The 14723-nt window shown below is 35.7% G+C and overlaps 2 protein-coding genes across 2 annotated transcripts; one reads left to right on the top strand and one right to left on the bottom strand.

Annotated features, from left to right (window-relative positions):
- Positions 1-3857: 3857 nt before the first annotated feature.
- Positions 3858-7956, top strand: LOC106431625 (U-box domain-containing protein 45). Its single transcript, XM_013872432.3, has 6 exons — positions 3858-4423; positions 4736-4849; positions 5066-5251; positions 5340-5447; positions 5528-6681; positions 7035-7956. Exons 2-6 carry the CDS (start codon positions 4799-4801, stop codon positions 7840-7842), a joined length of 2307 nt encoding a protein of 768 aa, XP_013727886.1. The 5' UTR covers positions 3858-4423; positions 4736-4798; the 3' UTR covers positions 7843-7956.
- A 786-nt stretch (positions 7957-8742) lies between these two features.
- On the bottom strand, positions 8743-13603 carry LOC106431666. The gene is made up of 6 exons (XM_013872472.3): positions 13111-13603; positions 12624-12913; positions 12449-12545; positions 12162-12279; positions 9525-12078; positions 8743-9416 (listed from the first exon to the last, which is right to left on the bottom strand). The coding sequence occupies exons 2-6, from the start codon at positions 12817-12819 to the stop codon at positions 8959-8961; spliced, it is 3423 nt and encodes a 1140-aa protein (XP_013727926.2). The 5' UTR covers positions 12820-12913; positions 13111-13603; the 3' UTR covers positions 8743-8958.
- Positions 13604-14723: the final 1120 nt, after the last annotated feature.

Below are 14723 nucleotides of genomic sequence, written 5' to 3'. Positions count from 1 at the left end.
TCATAATACATTCACACCATTTCAGTCATAACACTTTCGCACCCCTTGGATCATGATACGTTTGTACCTCTTGGATCATAGCATGTTCGTACCTCTTAGATTATGATGCGTTCATATCTCTTAAATTACAACACATTTATACATCTCTGTTGATGACACTATATAAATATTTATAATTTTTAATCAGTGTTAATATGAAAGTAAATTTATATGATTTTTTTTTGTATTTATTAGTATTGAAATGAAAATTAATGTCTTTTTTGTTTTTACTTTACTCATATCTATATATTAATACTTCAAAAATATGTGTAGTTGTTTTAAATAGACTTTTTATGTTGGCCAGAAAAGATCATACTCTTATATCACTAACATCATGGTTGACCTTTAGCAATCTCTCGGTGATGTTTCGTTCGCACATTTTCAGTAACGATCCATTCTTACCTCTTTGGTCATGATCCATTGACAGTGACACACCTTTAGTTACGACTCGTTCGCACCCTTTCAGTCAAGACCCATTCACACTCTTTCGGTAACAAATCGTTCACACCCTTTCGGTTACGATCCGTTCACACCCTTTTTTGGTCATGACCCGTTTACACTTTTTCGGTCACAACCCATTCGCAACCTTTCGATCAAGACCATTTGCACCCTTCGGTCACGATCCATTCGCAATTTTTCGGTCACGATCCATTCGCAACCTTTCGGTCACGATCATTTGCACCCTTTCGGTCATAACCCATTTTCACCCTTTTGGTCACGGTAAAGATTTGTTCCCACCCTTTCAGTCAAGATTAATTTCACATCCTTTCGGTCAAGATCTATTCGCACTTTTTTGTTTATGATCATTGGCAGCCTTTCGGTTCCGACCGTTTGTATATTTTCGGTCAAAATACATTCACATCCTTTCAGTCACAAAACGTTCATACTCCTTGGATCATGATATGTTTGTACCTCTTGGATCACAACATGTTCATACCTCTTAGATTATAATGCGTTCATATCTCTTAAATCACAACACATTTGTAGCTCTTCGTTGATGACACCACGTAAATATTTATCATTTTTTTAATCATTGTTAATATGAAAATTGTGTCTCTTAAGTATTTTTATAAAAAGTTATTTTTATTAGTATTGAAATGAAAATTTATGTCTTTTTGTTTTTACTTTATTCATATATATGAATAGTCACATCTTTCGATTTAAAGGTGGTTATTTTGAAATGATACTTATATGAATAGTCACAACTTTTCAATTTAAATAGTCACATCTTTTCAAATTTAAATGTAGTTATTTTGAAATTATAGAAATATGAATAATCACAATTTTTCATTTAAATAATTACATATTTTACAATTAAATTCTAACTAATGCACAACTCTTGAAACAAATAACGAAAAGACACAACTTTAACAAGAAATAAAATTCCTATAAAAATACACAACTTTTCAACATTGTTTGGGTTTTTAATGTAAAACATTTAAGAGATGCAACTTTTATGTATAAAACTTAAGAGATTCAAATTTTCATATTAATCAATACACTGATTTTTAGAAATAAAACAATTGCAAATATTTATAAAATATTAGTAAATAAATATGAGCAAAATAAAAACGAAAAAACATAATTTTTCATCTCAATACTAATAAATACAATTTTCGTATAAAAATTAAGAGATGCAACTTTCATATAGATGAATAGTCACATTTTTTCCAGTTTAAATGTGGTTATTTCGAAATGATACTTATATGAATAGTCTCAACTTTTCAATTTAAATTGTCACATCTTTTCAATTTAAAGGTAGTTATTTTGAAATGATCCATATATGAATAGTCACAATCTTTCATTTAAATAATTACATCTTTTTAATTTAAATACTAACTAATACACAACTCTTGAAACGAAAGAACATCTTAATATATAATGAAAAGACACAACTTAAAAAAAAAATTCCTATAAAACACACAACTTTTCAACATTGTTTGGGTTTGCTATTATTATTTTTTTTTTCTTCACCATTTTATTTGATTAGTGAAAATTATGCTTTGAGAATGCATGAACATTGGACTATTTATAGATTTTCAAAAATCTGTTTGAAGAGTCACATCTTTTGAATTAAAAGGTTGTGTCTTTTTGTAATAATACTTATACGAAGAGTCACAACTTTTAAAAATAAATGGTCACATTCCTTCAATATAAATAGTTATTTTAAAATAAAAAATGCAATTTTTAATTGTTGAAAAGACACAACCTTTCAAAATAAATGAAATTCACAACCTTTTAAATTAATTGGGATTTATATTATTAGTAGATATACTAACAAAATTTTGGTTTGTGAACATCAACTTGTGTGCTTTTATTAGTTGATAACTTATTTTCTTTCTTAGAAATAAAGAAACGACAATTTTAGCTTTTAAGTTTGGAATATTATTTTGGAATATATCCCAAAACTGAATAAATTATAATCACTACAAGTTTTGGCATCTTAAAAAAAAAGAATAATTTGAAAATAGCGAACATGGTTGACAACAAATAATTTGAAAATAAATATGAAAAAGAAATTAATTATGATTTCAAGAATATTAATGAAGAGGTATTACTGTAATTTAAGATCCGACATATGCATGTATTGTCAGCGCGTGTCGGCCGTCGAAGTCGGCAACCCCCTTAACCTCTCTCTCCAATACAATTCAAACATCTGTTCTGTTCTTATTTTACTTTGTTTTAACTTAAAACTTTTAAGTAACATTAACCATATCGAACCCTTAATTAATTAATTAGCCAACTCTTTTATTATAACTATATATTTCATAACTGTTGTACGGTTTTCTGTAGATTTTAATGACTATCATAAACTCAAATACAGATTCAAACGTTCAAATCTGCAGTTTTCTATAGCAACTGAGAAATTCTATAATTAAATCTCTTAAAACCATTTTTAAAATCGAATTTCAAACTAAAATCAATACATAAAGTTCATATATATTTAATTGTTTTTTTAACAATCAGATCTTAAGAATACTTATTATCTAAGCATATCCATCCAAATTCTAACTAATCCTTGTTACCAACATTAAGAAAAATACTTTCTCAAAAAAAAACATTTAAGAAAAATAACAGCAGACCATCATATATGTTTTATTTTTATTAGCTGCCACATTTAATAAACATAAGATAGATATGTGAGTATTTATAGTATAATAGCATTATCAGTGGAGAGGATTTCAACCAAAATCTCTCAAATGTATATGTAAATATTTATGTTTTAATATGGATATCTCAAAATCATGAAAGACCCATTTTAAAATCTTTTATAAATATTTATGCAAATATGTGAGCAATCTATATTTGGTAAAAGCCCTCTAATCAGTTGTCAGAATGCAAATGGTTCAAATTTAATTATTGAATACAATATATAAAAATAATAATTTTATAGTTGAGAAATCCAGTTAGGATATTTCAGTGTTGGACGTGGTACAATCAATCCGTTTTGAAATCAAGAGTGTTCAGTTACAATGTGAATGTCGGTGAAAAATGGACCTCTCGTTGGGTTGACCATACTGTAGTCCGACCAAGAACCAATGTGTCAAAAGCTATTTATTCTACGTCACATTAGCTTCACTCTACGACGAAAACAGAAGAAAAATCTATCAAACTACAAAAAAAAAGAGGGAAATATATCTATAAAGTAAGAAATTTTGAAAATTCTAATACATCTCTTTTAGTAACTAATGATCAGGAATATGAACCTAAATTTTATGTCATTTCAAAATTTCAAAGCTACATTACATTTATTTTTCAATATTGACACTTCATTTTGTATAAAGACAATTTTTTGTATCTAAACAACCAAACACCATAATGTTTTTCTTTTTAATCACTTCCAACTACCACAATGATTTAAAAGAAATTATGAGTATCTTGAATAAGCTGTTTCTTTTTGTGTGTTTAATAATTAGAATGTCCCCTTAAAAATACCGTTGCTAATGCAAATCTAATATTCAAACCCATTTGAGAAAATAAATACTATAATCGTTTTGATTAAACAATAAACAGAATCTTTCTTTTCACTAATAGAATAAACTTATAAATTATAAAACAAATCTATTGTGTGCACTCACAAGTTTAGGCTTTATTTTGACTTCAGAAGAACTTCTCCATCCTTTTCTTTCCACTTAACATAAATCTTTTTCCTCTTCAAAAAAAAATTCAATCGGTATTAGCCACAGCCATAGCCAAAACTCCACCTCTCTGCTTGTTGGGATCGAGAAGTTTGCCTTGAAAATCTCGTAAACTGTTATATCATACAGTCGTAGAAACTAACCAGAAACAGCATCTCAAGAAGAAATAATCTTTATACTAATGCTCTTCTTTTGATTGGTTTATGATCAACTTCTATCGGATGCAGATCAATGATTCATGCTTGGTATGTGTACTCCTTCTGTTTCACCAGATTATTTATGTTCATTTGCGTTTTTTTTTCTGGGAGTTAACCAATTTTTTTTTGTTTCCTGTGTTCTTGTTTTCTTCCTTCTCTTACTTGACATCCAAGAATCTTCTTTGTTGATTTATGGGTTTTGGTATCGTGATGATTCTGCTTTTTTATCTTCTTTCCTCTGTTTCATATTTAAGTCTTGTTTGGTTTTGTTTTTGTCTGGACACAACACGTTGCTGTTGAGACAACACTGACCTGGGTTGTGTTTCTAACTTGTCTTTTTTTTTTTTTGTCTTCTTGTAGTATTGAATCATAAGCCCACATAGAGCTATTGTGATAAATATAAACGGCGAGGATATTGAAACTATGGATGCTAATGAAGTTGAAGAAAATTTCTTTGCCCCTGGCGATGCCAAGGTATCTGAATCAAGTCCATATCCAGTTTTTGTTGAGATTTCTCCCCCTAAGACATTATAAAGTTTTTAATATTATATCTATATGTTGATCTATAATTAATACTTTCATTCTATGCTTTTGGTTCTTGATTTGTTTGATTGATCTTGTCATAGTTTAAAAATATGTCTTATCTTTGACTGTAAGTGTAAAGAAGTGTCTAATAGATTCCTGTTTCAGGTACACGGAGAAATGTGCAATGCCCTTTCAGTGATCTACTGCAAGATAATGTCTATTTTCCCGTCGCTCGAAGATGCTCGGCCGAGAAGCAAATCTGGAATTCAAGCTTTGTGTTCACTTCACGTGATTTTAGAAAAAGTGAAAAACATTCTACACCATTGCACTGAATCTAGTAAACTATATTTGGTAACCTTTCTTTTTCTGTTTAAAAAAAAAAAAAAATCAGTTCCTTCTTGTGGAGACTCTCTAGCTAACAAGCTGTTTTGTCATGAAGGCTATAACAGGAGATTCAGTAGTTTTAAAATTTGACAAGGCCAAATCTTCTCTTATAGATAGCCTTAGGCGTGTTGAAGACATAGTCCAACAGTCCCTTGGCTCTCAGGTAGTTACTTCTCTGTGTTCCTGTCTCTTTAGTACTCTTGTTTTGTACTTCCTGTCTTTATATCTTTCTTTTTTTTTCAGATTATGGAGATTTTGATGGAACTAGAGAAAACTCAGTTCACATTTGATCCATTAGAGAAGGAGATCAGCGATCAAATCATTGGATTGCTACAACAAGGAGGCAACTTCGAAAGCTCATCAGACAATAATGAGCTTGAGGTTTTCCATCAAGCTGCTACTAGACTAGGTATCACTTCTTCAAGAGCAGCTCTAACAGAGCGAAGATGCCTCAAGAAACTCATTGAAAGGGCAAGAATGGAAGATGACAAGAGGAAAGAATCAATAGTAGCTTACCTGTTACATCTCATGAGAAAATACTCAAAGCTATTCAGAAGTGAGATATGGGATGACAACGATTCACAAGGTAGTAGCTCATTGCCTTGTTCACCGACCATTCAGGGCTCTCTTGATGATCCCCCTGGCCGTGCTTTCGACCGGCAGCTGTCAAAACTGAGTTCATTCAACTTCAGACCTTGTAATAACAACAGGAGATCTTCAGTACAGATGTCTGTTCCTCCAGAAGAACTGAGGTGTCCTATATCATTACAGCTTATGTATGATCCTGTTATCATCGCCTCTGGACAAACGTATGAGAGAATCTGTATTGGGAAATGGTTTAGTGATGGACACAACACATGTCCCAAAACACAGCAGCAGCTCTCTCATCTCTGCTTGACTCCTAACTACTGTGTCAAGGCTCTAATCTCGAGTTGGTGTGAACAGAATGGCGTTCAAGTCCCTGATGGACCTCCTGAGTCTCTAGACCTTAACTACTGGAGGCTGGCATTGTCTGTGTCCGAGTCCACGAGAACAGCCAAAGGTGTTGGCTCTTGTAAGTTTAAGGATGTGAAGGTGTTTCCTCTGGAAGAAAGTGGAACTATTAAAGAGGAACCATATGAATCTGAATACCAAGAAGCTGAAGTTACTCTTGTTCAACAATGTACAGAGTTGTTGACCACTTTGAGTGAAGTGGATAATTTAAGGAAGAAGTGCAGAGTTGTTGAGCAAATAAGAGTATTGCTAAAAGATGATGAGGAGGCCAGGATTCTGATGGGGGGAAATGGTTGTGTTGAAGCTTTGCTTCAGTTTCTTGGAGCAGCTCTCCATGAAAAGAATGATCCAGCTCAGAAAGTTGGAGCCATGGCGCTCTTTAACTTGGCTGTGGACAACAAAAGGTATTACTAAATACTTTCAGCCATTTCAAAAAATATATATGTTTTGAAGTTTTCACACATATTAAATTTTGATTATAAATGTATTATTTTGTGATTAATTATTTCACACAACTTTTATCCATTCAAAATTCAATAAACACAATTAGTTTTTTTTCATAATTTATCATTATTACCTAATAAAAAAGCATTGAAAATATAAAAAATATATTCTTTTTTTAAATAAGTTTTTTCTAAATGGATTATTTTGAAATGGAGAGAGTATGTTTTGCACAAGTGGGTTATCTACTTGTCTTGTATTATAACTCTGGAGGATCTCATGTTTGGTTTGTTCCTTTTCTTGTGGGGACTTTCAGGAACAAGGAGTTGATGCTAGTATCAGGAATCATTCCTCTACTGGAGGAAATGCTATGTAACCCACATTCACATGGTTCAGTGACAGCACTATATCTGAACCTCTCTTGTCTTGAAGATGCAAAACCCATCATAGGTTCGAGTCTTGCAGTTCCTTTCATGGTGAATCTTCTTTGGACTGAGACTGAAACTCAATGCAAAGTTGACGCCCTTCACGCTCTTTTTCACCTCTCCACCTACCCTCCAAACATTCCTTGCCTTCTATCAGCTGACATCGTCAACGCTCTTCAATCACTCACCGTCAATGATGACCAAAGATGGACAGAGAAGTCCCTAGCTGTCTTGTTAAATCTTGTTTTGAACGAGGCAGGAAAAGACGAGATGGTTTCAGTACCTGGACTTGTGAGCAACCTCGCCACTGTTCTTGATACTGGTGAACCAAATGAGCAAGAACAAGCAGTTTCTTTGCTTTTGATATTGTGCAACCATAGTGAGATTTGTAGCCAGATGGTTTTACAAGAAGGAGTGATACCTTCTTTGGTGTCTATCTCCGTAAACGGGACTCAACGTGGAAGAGAGAGGGCGCAGAAGCTGCTGACGCTATTTAGGGAACTGAGGCAGAGGGATCAAACTCATCTTACAACAGAACCGCATGCAGAGGTGACAAGCCGGGAAGAGGGTGGAGTCTCTGTAGCTGCAGCCGTTGTAACAGAGTCGAAACCGCAGTGTAAGTCAGGCCCAAGAAAAAAAATGAGAAGAGCATTCAGTTTTCTATGGAAGACCAAGAGCTTCTCAGTCTACCAATGCTGAGAGTTTGTGTTTAACTTAGTCTTAAAGATATTGTCATCTTTTTTTGAAAGTCTTGGAGACAAAACAAAGTTTGTATAAATTGCTTTTTGCTCAATTTAAAGATTTGTTAGTATTCTTGTTTATATTTTGGGAGAACAAAAAGTTTTTGTCAGTGGAAGTAAGCCCCGTTCTGGGGAATCCCTTGAGGGGACCCAAGTGAATTACAGTTTACACTGGCCATGAATATCTTTGCTGGAGAGACCGTGAAGGCTCCACACGCGTCTCAGCCGGTTAATGTCTCTCCAAGCAGAAGACTATCTCGTTGTGCCGAGGCCGCATCTCTGCGGATAGGTGGCCCGGCGACTTTCCTGGACCAAAGCTTCGACAAGCCAATAGTCCAATCACTTCTTCCACAGACGAATGTTGACCACTTTGACTGTTTCTTATATATATATATATACTTGTGATACCAGAAATATAGGCGATGTTGGGACAAACTCGTTTCTTTCTTTCTTTCTTTGTTTTACTCATAGAGGTTTTTTTCAATTTCATAACAAAAACAAATAGAAAAATTATTATATTTAAGATTAACATACTATTTTCAAGCGAAAACTATTATATAAACAATTATTTTATTTAGGATCAAGTTAGATGCAACCTAAACTATAAAACTATATATTAAATGTCTCTAAATAAAAAGTTTTGAACCTAATTCTTTCACATTTAAAACTTAAAAGTTTATTATACCTGTACAGATCAAACGAAGTGAATTTTGCGGATTATGACTCAGATTCTTAGCTCTATTTATGTACCATAAACTTTGGTTATTAAGGCCGTAAAACAAGTTCTAATAAAATAAAATAAAAAGTTCTAATAAAATATATAAAACTACAAATAAGTGTTTATTGGTACACATCAAGATAACAATAATCAAATCAAAATAAAATTAAAAAAAAAACACTTTACAATTCATGCCACTAACCGGCAACCGAAATCGTGATTCTCCTCTCACAAATTAGCTGCAACAAACGTAAAATACTCTAAAGCTTACAAACATATAACAAACCCAAACAACAACAACAAAAGCACAATATTATGAACAAGCATACAAAAATTTACTAGTAAAAAATGGTCACATCACATTATGGAGCAATTGCATTTGTTCTCCAGCTTGGGAGGAGGTTTCAGACTCTCTCCTTTACTAGGAGGAGGAGGAACTCCAACGTTACTCATCATCGCTGCTGCTTCACTTGCATTTTCATCATTCTCTATATCCACCTCTGTTTTCTCCTCTGTCTCCCTTTGCAATTTCCGTCTAGCTTTAGAACTCTGTTTCTTCTTCTCCTTTGTCCCACCACCTCGTCCATAACTACTAAACCTGTTGGCATTCGACTTTCCAAGTACTGTCACTGTTGGATGCAACAATTCTTGTTCCACCGGCACATTCTTTGTTTTATCCATTGCTATTGTTGCGGCTTCGTAAACTAAATCATGAACAATGGAGCTGCAGAACAGTATTGTATCAGTGGCTTCTTCGAGAGTGAGGCTCTTCGTCTCTTTTCCACCTGGACACTCCACAATCACGGTCGACTCATCTGCAGAGAGAGAGCAAGAAACCATGTTTAAGCTTTCACAAGGTTGTAAGAACATACAAATAAAAAAAAGTACAGTGAGATGGCAGTATCAAAAATCTGAGCAAGTACCTAAAAATTTGTTTACAGGAGCCAAGGAGTTGTGGTGATCAACAGAAGCATGTCCCATACTCTTCTCGGAGCAATCATCCACTGCATTTAGGTAGCACTCCTCCGACTCTAGGATCTCATCATGAACCCCTAAACCATGCGTTTCGAGTGCACAACTCTCGAATTCTATTTCTGCGGCTGTCATGGTGGAAGAACAGTGGCGAGGAGATTCGTTTCCATCCTTTTCTTGCAGCTCAGATTGATCATCAGTGACAGGTAATGCTCCTATCTCTGATGTGCTCCTTACATGTGCTGGTGATTCGCCTATCTCTATTTTAATCACATTATTGGCTATATCATCTCCATCTCCATCTCCTTCTTCACAAAATTCATTGTCAGTTATCACCAGCTTATGCTCTGCTAGAGCACCAACTACCTTGGTGGAAAGACCAATTGATCCACCATCATCTTCACCAAAATCAGCATTCATCACATTGGTTTCTTGGAGCTCAGGATGAGATTCTTGATGAGTTTCATCGGGTGTTTGGGAAGCAGAAACTTCAAAACTGTCAGCTGGCATGACATTTAGAGCCTTGCAGGTGTGGCTTGACACGCCAGATGAAGAAGACATGCTGCTCAGGGACTTCGAGTTGGTATCATACCTATGAGTTTCCATGTCAAGTGTGCTCCCGCTTTGATGTCGTACATGGCTTCCCTTTCTTATAGAGGAACCATAATCCCAAGATGAAGATGCAGATGTAGTTTCTGTGGAGCTTCTGAGACTTATACTTATATCCCTTAAATAAGAAAAGCCCTCGTATGATCTGGTAAGACCACTGGAGTTATTAGCTTTAGTAATGGGTGACTTCATACTAACCGATCTCTTTATAAGCAAAGGAACCCCCCTAACTTCTGAAGCACCAATCTTCAGATCATGATGCTTCTCAGAAAGCTGAGTATCTGTTGTGCCTGTATGTGATAGACTAGTGGAAGACTGAAATTCATCCTGGTGATCGAGTGTCTCTACAACCAAAGCCCTGGAAAGAGGGCTCTCGCGCAAATTATTATGTTCTTGCTCGTAGGAATCACCACACTGCCCAATGTTTTCTCCCGTCTTTAAGATTTCTGCCTCAACCATAGCATCAGGCAGAGATTCTAGCACATCTATGGCAGGACTTGTGTCAACAAAAGACTCTTTTTCATCAAAAATATCGTGAGGCTGTTTCAGGAAGTTTCCATCAAGAGCTCTTGTTGTTCCAGAGGGATCTGTTTCCACAAAATTGTGTTCCTCCCTGCAATCTGGACAAATATTTATCTCGCTTCTAGTTTCTTCAGTGACACGATAGTGGGAGCCACATCTAACACACACCTCCATAGTTTCAAGACCGACCTCCTCTAAAGAGTCATTGCGTAGATGATGACTACCAAGAGTCGAAGTGTTTTCAACATCAGAAACATGGTGGCTGGCCTCCTCATTCACACTAGACTCGCATTCAACAGCCTGACTTTGATCCAAATCACCAAGCTGATCACTGATATAACTCTCATGTCTGCTACCTTCATTTAATAGATCTACCATCCCAAAGGCATTAACTTGTCCATGTTTATCAGGATGATCCAAATTTTCAAGTTCAGACTGGACAACAGGGATTGGATCACTCCCTTTAGTATCTGGCACGAACCCTGTAACTTGGCTAGAACTTGAATGGCTCCCCACCGTTGGAGAAGAATGTCTTAACATTAAGTGATGGTAAGACGAACTACCTTTCCCCGAATAGATGCCTGTGCTAGGAAGGCTAGAAGCAAGAGGCCTAAACATGCTATGATGGCTTTTAGGATGATCCATTTGACGAAGAGCAGACTCAAACGGTCTTCTTGGTGCTGAACCAGGCGACTGCAATTTTGAAGATCTCGAATTTCTACTATTTGGAGAAAGGCTAGCTCTCTTTGAAACTGCAGGCTCTGAGCTACGCACTGGAATAGACTGTAAAGATTGGAGATCAGCATCTCCGGATGATGCTACAGAGCCTTTACTATGAGAACTAAGCCTGTCACGCTCATGACTGTGAGATGAACTGACACTTCTGGAAGCACTAGGAGAAACAGATTGTCTGCTGCGTGTCGAGGCCGCAGCATCCCTGCCATTCCTGGAAGCTGGTGACGAACCTCTTACATAGGAAGCCGGTCGATCACCCAAAGAAGTTCTGAGATTAGGTGGTGCGTCCAAGGAGAAACCAGGAATGTTTGACTGCCACACTTTTACTTTGGGTGAAGCAGAGTTGCCACGACTACTAGTTCTGACAGGAGAAGTGCCCCTGAGAGCTGGAGATGCAATGGTGGTTGTTGACCCAGTGCTCATCCTTCGGGAAGTTGGGGTCGAAGATCTTGAGGGTTTCCCTGGACTAGGAGAAATCCTCCTAACTGGTGGGGTAACTGATCTTGGACCAGAAGCGGGACTAGGATGGCGTGCTGAAGATGGCCTTCCCCTTGTCTGCTGCATGTTGTCACCACAAGGTGATGTGCTTAGGCGATTTGGGCTTGCACTGCCCCTACTACTACGGCGTCTCTTCTCCATCTACGTATACATATTCAGCACAGTGAATTAGGAAATGCAGCAAGATTTGATTCAAGACCATCAGTGTTAGAGATGATGAATACCGTGGAAGATCTGGACAATGAAATCTGACTCTGCGGTCTCCCTATCCTCCCAACACTAGCTGCAGGCGGTTCGTCATCCAAAGAAGGAAAAAGTGGTGTGTCTGGAGGCGTCAGCAACCTTTCATTGATTTTGCAGTAAGCTTTGTAAGACAAAATATAGGCATCCAAAAGAGCAAAACTAAACAGGTTGTGACAAAATTACTACAGTTAATGCCAACAATAAAGTTAACGGAGCATCTTTCAGTATCACTAAAAGAAAATAAGCTAAAGTTGGATAAGGAAGCTACCAATCATAGTCGTTTTTATCTCCTTCTGCAGTCAGCAATCTGCTACTCTCTCCTTGAACAGGAATGTTGAACTCTGAAAAGTGCTTCAGTTTTGTAGCTAAAAGGTAAAACGCCCAAAAATTAGAAGGAAGGAGTATGTTGAGAGAGATAACAGAAACAATCTTGATCAACTTACAAAATACATCTTCAAGATCATCAGATGAGTGAAGCAAGAAATCATCACGTTCTTTGTCTTGCAACTCATTAAAGAGCGTAAGATCTTCGTCTTTATCTCTGAACAGTATCCCGTACTCAATGCTGTGTCCTCGTCTATGTTTGTTCCCTGGTAGCCCCCTGCCAGGAGAGCATCTCAATGCCGGGGAAGGAGGCATCTCTACTCTCTACTCTCTAGTGTCTTTTGCGATCACATATGAATCCAAAAAACATAAATCCCTCAAGCTCCCCAACGGGTTTCAAACCTTTGACCTGAAAAGAAGCAATAGCCATTGGTTGTTGATGAGATCAGCTTCTGGAGACGGAAAAGTCAAATCTTTGCATACAAAGCTGAGCAGTATAATCTAAAAGACTCAAACTTTTTAACTAAACAACCCTGTAACAGAGAAACCCTAACTCCAATCCTCTGATAACTTGCTCAAACATTTTGCAGAAAGCTTGAAACTTACCAAATATTAAGTAGAACCCACTTCAAGGAAAAGAAAGATCTCAGCTTTAAAGATCAAACCCAGGTCCTGGAAGAAAGGAGAGGGTAGTTCCGTACAGATCAAAAGAGCAAAGACCCAAGTGAGATCGATTCAATTCCTCTTTCTCTCTCTCTCTCTCTCTCTCTCTCTCTGAGTGAAGAAAATGCTAACTTTCTAAGAGCATTTAGTTTGCTTCGAGTGGAAGAAGAAGAAGAAGCAAATCTTTCGATTCCTTGCTCTCTCTTGTTTCTGCAAAACTGTCAGATTTGCTTCTTTGCACCGCAACAAAGCTGTCTTCTCTCTCTTCTCTTTCTCTTTCTCTTTCTCTCTCTCTCTGACTATTCAGACTCCTCTTCTCTCGAGCTTTTTTGGAGGGGAGGTTTTGAGAGTTATGTGATCGTAATGATTTTCTAGAAACCGTGACCGAAGCTCTGATTAAAGGCAGACAGAGGCTTTGGATGCAGACGAAAGTGCTCATTCTGATAACTCTCCTTTTCTAGTTTTTTTCTTTTTTTTTTTGCGAATTTTACCCTAAACCCCCTCCAAGCTTTGTAAAGTTCCTAAATCGTACATGACTTACAAAAATGTCTAAAAGAAACCCATTTATTTTAATGGGGATTTTATATTTAGTGTCGGATATTCAGATTTTCGGTTCAGATCCATTCTAATTATTCAGTATCCGGGTTGAAGTGTTTTAGATCCCTTTAAGAACCAAACATTTTTTTGGATTGGATTGGTTCGGGTAATGTCAAATTCGGGTCAAGTTTCTACTTTTTTATAAAATCTGAAGTGGAATCTAATTGAAAATAATTCAGCTTTGGTTCGGGTTTAAACAAAGAAATTAAAAGTCTCCAAAAATCTAAGTTAAACATGGAAAATCCGAAAAAAAAATATTTAGGTAATTCGGGATTTTGATTTTTTTTTAAATTATATTTATGTATAAAAATTTAAAATAATATATATTTTTATTATATTTTGAATATTCGGATACTCGTACGGTTTTCAGTTGGATTTTAGTTTGGTTTCAATTTTTCAAATTTAGAAAAATAAGAACCATTCGGATTTTTTTAAATTTTGGTCTAATTTCAGTTTTGGTTTTTCGGTTCGGTTTTTGGATAAATTTCACAGAACTATTTACATTTATCAAAATGTATTTTAACTATATGGTAAATTTGGAATCTCTTAAGCTTGTTCGACCGTAATAATATTATAAAGATTATGGATAGTAACAATACCATACATATGCATTATGCAAATATATTCACCTGTTTTGCTATATATATAGTACAAATATTACAAGGGACCTTATTATAATATAATAATATAACCGTTGATGTAATCATATGCAGTTGGTAAGTGATGTAGTCGGTACGTATCTGTGCTCCCGATTAGGAGAATTTTATTTTAAAATTGTAGTAATGTTTCAGACTAATCAAACAAGTGGGGTTGTTTCTGAATGTTATTAAGTTTGGGATTTTTTATAAACATTGCAAGAATATAGGATATTTTCATCGAATTTGTTTTCAGGTGACTTAAATTTTGCTTCAGATATTTATTTATGTTCCACGTCAATTATAAACGAACTGACTTCAATT

The sequence above is a fragment of the Brassica napus genome, chromosome C5, assembly GCF_020379485.1.
Source record: "Brassica napus cultivar Da-Ae chromosome C5, Da-Ae, whole genome shotgun sequence".
Classification (NCBI taxonomy): Eukaryota; Viridiplantae; Streptophyta; class Magnoliopsida; order Brassicales; family Brassicaceae; genus Brassica; species Brassica napus.
The sequence above is the reverse complement of the archived record's forward strand: the minus strand, read 5'-3'. Positions and strand labels throughout refer to the sequence as shown.

What these genes read in the sequence shown, in the direction of transcription:
- LOC106431625 (XM_013872432.3), top strand. Translation starts at nt 4,799, where the DNA reads ATGGATGCTAATGAAGTTGAAGAAAATTTCTTTGCCCCTGGCGATGCC. An exon ending in AATCTAGTAAACTATATTTG is followed by an intron (nt 5,252 to 5,339) that starts GTAACCTTTCTT and finishes TTTGTCATGAAG; the next exon opens with GCTATAACAGGAGATTCAGT. An exon ending in TTGGCTGTGGACAACAAAAG is followed by an intron (nt 6,682 to 7,034) that starts GTATTACTAAAT and finishes GGGGACTTTCAG; the next exon opens with GAACAAGGAGTTGATGCTAG.
- LOC106431666 (XM_013872472.3), bottom strand. Translation starts at nt 12,819, where the DNA reads ATGCCTCCTTCCCCGGCATTGAGATGCTCTCCTGGCAGGGGGCTACCA. An exon ending in TGATCTTGAAGATGTATTTT is followed by an intron (nt 12,546 to 12,623) that starts GTAAGTTGATCA and finishes TTTACCTTTTAG; the next exon opens with CTACAAAACTGAAGCACTTT. An exon ending in TCCTGTAAACAAATTTTTAG is followed by an intron (nt 9,417 to 9,524) that starts GTACTTGCTCAG and finishes CTCTCTCTGCAG; the next exon opens with ATGAGTCGACCGTGATTGTG.